This window comes from Spermophilus citellus (genome assembly GCF_964194105.1).
Source record: "Spermophilus citellus genome assembly, chromosome: 6".
NCBI lineage: Eukaryota > Metazoa > Chordata > Mammalia > Rodentia > Sciuridae > Spermophilus > Spermophilus citellus.
The window spans coordinates 124112691-124116782 of record NC_138187.1 but is presented as its reverse complement, the minus strand read 5'-3'; the positions used below and the strand labels follow the sequence as shown (position 1 = coordinate 124116782).

Below are 4092 nucleotides of genomic sequence, written 5' to 3'. Positions count from 1 at the left end.
TTATCATTGTCAACATCTACTGCAATTTTATGGAAGGACAGGCTAAGGACCAAGACTACCAATTCTAAATTACTCAATAAAATTAAACCATGAACTCAGATGGTTCACATTTCTCCCATCCTCTTGCAGTCTCATAGACACATTCCTGTTGTTGAGTCTCTTGAATTTTGGGTTGGGAAGGAAGCACCCATACAAAATTGTTCCATTTGAAAAATCTTTATTTTTGCACATACCTGAGTCCCTTGGCAGGGTGGCCCTGTCCTCTGTAGGAGCAACTGGGGTATGAAAACAAAGGGGTATGTGACAGTGACAGGTCACAAAGGGAGCAGAGGATAAATATGGCTGTGCAGGGGGTTGAGGCCAAGAGGGTGGTCACTTCTCCCACTAGGACTGCAGTTTGTTGACTCTCAGCGAAGTAAAATATCACAGGTGGAGTGAGGGGGTTAGACCCAGAAGACAATCTCTTGGAACCCACCCTGCATCTCTTCAATCTTTAAAGAGATTCAGTTTGGGATCCAGGCACACTACAGTGCCCCCTTGTCTATCATTTGTGCTCCCACCCCAAGCCTGGCCTCTGGGAGGCTCTGAGGCAAAGGTGGAGGGGTTTGTGGGGTGGGGTGGTTTGGTGTTGAGAGACCTGCTGTGGCACCACTTCTGTGACCCAGGAGCACCGCTTCTGCTCCCTCATCTGCCCAGGAGGCTAAGAAAGATTCGGACCAGCCTTGCCAGCGCTCTTATGATAAAAGATGACCACGAACAGTGAGTGTCTGTTACCATACTACACTGCCCAAAGTGACTCTGGGGTGGGCATGTTCAATACCACTATGGGGAAGCTGCAGCGGCAGCTGCACAAGGGAGAATATGACATATTCAAATATGCACCGATATTTGAAAGCGACTTCATCCAGATCACCAAAAGAGGAGAAGTGATTGATGTGCACAACCGAGTCCGGATGGTGACCGTCGGCATCGCTTGCACTAGCCCCATTCTCCCACTCCCTGATGTCATGCTGCTGGCCCGGCCAGCTGCTGGACGTGAGGGGCTCGCTGGACACACCAAGAGAAAAGGTCGTAAGTCTGCAAAGACCCTGGAGCTCACCAGACTCCTTCCCTTGAAGTTTGTAAGGATCTCTGTTCATGACCGTGACAAACAACAGCTGCGCCTGAAATTTGCCACCGGCCGGTCGTGCTACCTGCAGCTGTGCCCTCCTCTGGATGCCCGGGAAGACCTCTTTGCCTATTGGGAAAAACTAATTTACCTCTTGCGACCACCAGTGGACAGTAACAGCAGTACCTACGCCATCCCGGCCGAGGAGATGATCTGCATGCCTGCGTTTGAGGAAGAGGACAAGACAAGTTTGGGGGCTGGGGATTTACATGCTAAAGGGGATCAAGACCAGGTTAGCATTAGGAGCCTCCACATGGTTTCTGAGGTGTGTGGGGCCACCTCTGCTGCTTATGTTGGGGGGGAGGGAATCCAGCATGGCTCCCACAAATCCACATCCAAGACTAATATAGCCATCCCAAGAACAAAATCTAAAGAGCATGTCAAAGAGTCAGCGACAGAGGGAGCATCAGGCTCTGGACAGGCAGGTGGAGACAAAGCTGATGCGACCCTCACTGGTGCAAGAGGAAGCAAAACCCACGTGGCCACTGCGGGCTCTGCCAAGGGGTCCCCTAAGAGCCTTAAGGTAGGCTTGGCTGCAAACAAGCCCTTGGAAGGTATTTCCAGCACATCCTCCAGCTTCTCCCCAGAGGGCGCCGGGAATATTGGGATAGAACCTGCTGCTGGGAAAACTGCTGGAGAACCAGATAAGAATTCAGCAGCAGGATCTTTCACCCCAACCAGGCTGAGTGACAAGGGTGGCCAGGTGAAACAGCAGCAAAGCTCCCACATCAGAACAGAAGTCCACAAGGAGAGGAGGGAAAGAAGGGAGAGGAGAGAAAAGGACAGAACTGTGAGTAGGAGTACCCATCACCGCAGGGGTGAAGGTCGCCACAAGACAGGGGACAAGATCTCCCGGAAGTCAACTGGCCGCCGAACTGTTAGAGAGGATAAAAAGGGGAAAAGTCACAGCAGCCCCGGAGGCAGCAAGCACAGCAGTACCCACAAAGGCATCAGTCGCTCCCCCATCACCAAGGAGTCCAGGAGCTCCCACAAGTCTGGGAGGAGCTTATCAACAACAAGCTCCGGTTCGGCCAACAAGAGAATGGGCAGGATCGGCTCTTTCTTGAAGACGGTCAAAGCCAACCTTACCACTAAAGGGGTGGCCTCAGTGCGCGGCAGAGATATAGACGTCACGGCTAAGAGAGAAGAGAGGACCACCATGGAGGCCATCATGGAGACAGCAGAGAGTGGCCAGGGTCTGGACCTCAGTGGCTCTGTGATATCCGAGGTCATGGAGACGATGACCTTTGAAACCCATGAAATACAACCCAGAGCCAGAAGTTAAGAGGGGCCCAGGGATCAGGGGACTATCCCAAAAGAGCCTATTCCAGCTTCCTTTACTGCAGATTAAATAAAGAACCATTCAACCTGAGAATGGTCTGTTGAGTTGTGTCTGAATTTCCATGTTCCACAGCTCAGCAGTGACATCACAGTGGATTCTGTGACGTCAGCTGTGCTGCAGCTTGAGACCCCTCCCTGCCCCATCTCACACTCATGCTCAGTTGTGTCAATAGGAATGCTCCCTCTTTGGGTGACCCAGGGTGATGGCTGACAGTCACAGATCTTGGGCTGGGAACTCTACTATTTCCCTACTCTTGATAATTTTTCTTGCCCCCTAAAGATCCATAGATTGAGAACATGGAGGTCCTCCTCTTGAGGTGGGGGAAGGGGAGCAGCAACATTTGCTGGTAATCAGAACAGGGAGGACCACTGTCTAGATTTAGCAATTCCCTGCCTAGGCATACACCCCAGAGAAACAATCATACATTTTCTAGGAGATGGTCATGAGAATGTTGATAGCAAAATAATATTAAGTACTGGAAGTAGACCAAATTTCCATCAACACAATTGATATGACTATGGAATATGGATTGAAATATTTGAAAGTGACAATCAGTGTAGATACATTTTGCTCAGTTATATTTTTAAAAATGCAAATCACAGAATAGAAAATGCAAATCACAGAATAGAATATAATTTACTTATAAAAGAGTTAAAAGGGCTTGGATTGTGGCTCAGCGGTAGAGCACTCGCCTAGCACGGGTGGAACCGGGTTCGATCCTTAGCACCACATAACAATAAAGACATTGTGTTGTGTCCATCTACACCTAAAAAAAGAGTTAAGAAACAAGATCAAATAATGTATTGCATACATGTTTGGTAAAAATGTAGACAAAAGGGTATGGTAAACACATGAACCTGAATGATATTTTTCTTTATGGTGGCAAAGCAAGAGGTGGGAACAAGGAGGCAGGCATAAGACTTACCAGGAATTGAACCTGGAATGCTTAACCACTGAGCCACAACCCCAGCCCTTTTTGGTTTTTTATTTTGAGACAGGGTTTCATTAAGTTGCTAGAGCCTTGCTATGTTGCTGAGGCTGCCCTCAAACTTGCGATCCTCCTGTCTCAGCCTCCAGAGCTGCTGGAATCACAGACATGAGCCACCACAACCCACTGAGAATTGTATATCTTTAGCGAGGGGGGTGCCCTAAAATCACGGTGGCAGATGTAATAAAGTTGTTATTGCCCCAGATATGTCTTAATTCCTTTCTTTGGTGCTTTCACTTTTCTGTGATATGTCCCAAAGTGGCATGGGAGCCTCTTTTGTTAAGATTCATATTTTAAATGACATGTATAAGGGCTGGGATTGGCTGTTAGGAAAAGGAATGATGTCCCTATTTTACAAATGAGAATACTGTTGGCTCAAGAAGGTAGCTTGCTTTGTCACTTAGTGGGACATTTGCAGAACAGTGTTTCCCTAACCCACTTTTTTATGCAGAGATGTATCGGATTCATGAGGTGCAGGCAAAGTGAATAAGTCCCAAGAGACAGGGGCACCACAAGAACCTGAGACTTGCCAAAACTCTACAGAGGTGAGCATGGAATTTACTGGATTAAGAGGAGGAAGGGATGGGGGCTGGG

The 4092-nt window shown here is 48.4% G+C and overlaps 1 protein-coding gene across 1 annotated transcript; it reads left to right on the top strand.

Annotated features, from left to right (window-relative positions):
• Positions 1-628: 628 nt before the first annotated feature.
• On the top strand, positions 629-2453 carry GARIN4 (golgi associated RAB2 interactor family member 4; the record flags this gene model as incomplete). Its single annotated transcript, XM_081298211.1, has 1 exon — positions 629-2453. The coding sequence occupies exon 1, from the start codon at positions 747-749 to the stop codon at positions 2451-2453; it is 1707 nt and encodes a 568-aa protein (XP_081154337.1). The 5' UTR covers positions 629-746.
• Positions 2454-4092: the final 1639 nt, after the last annotated feature.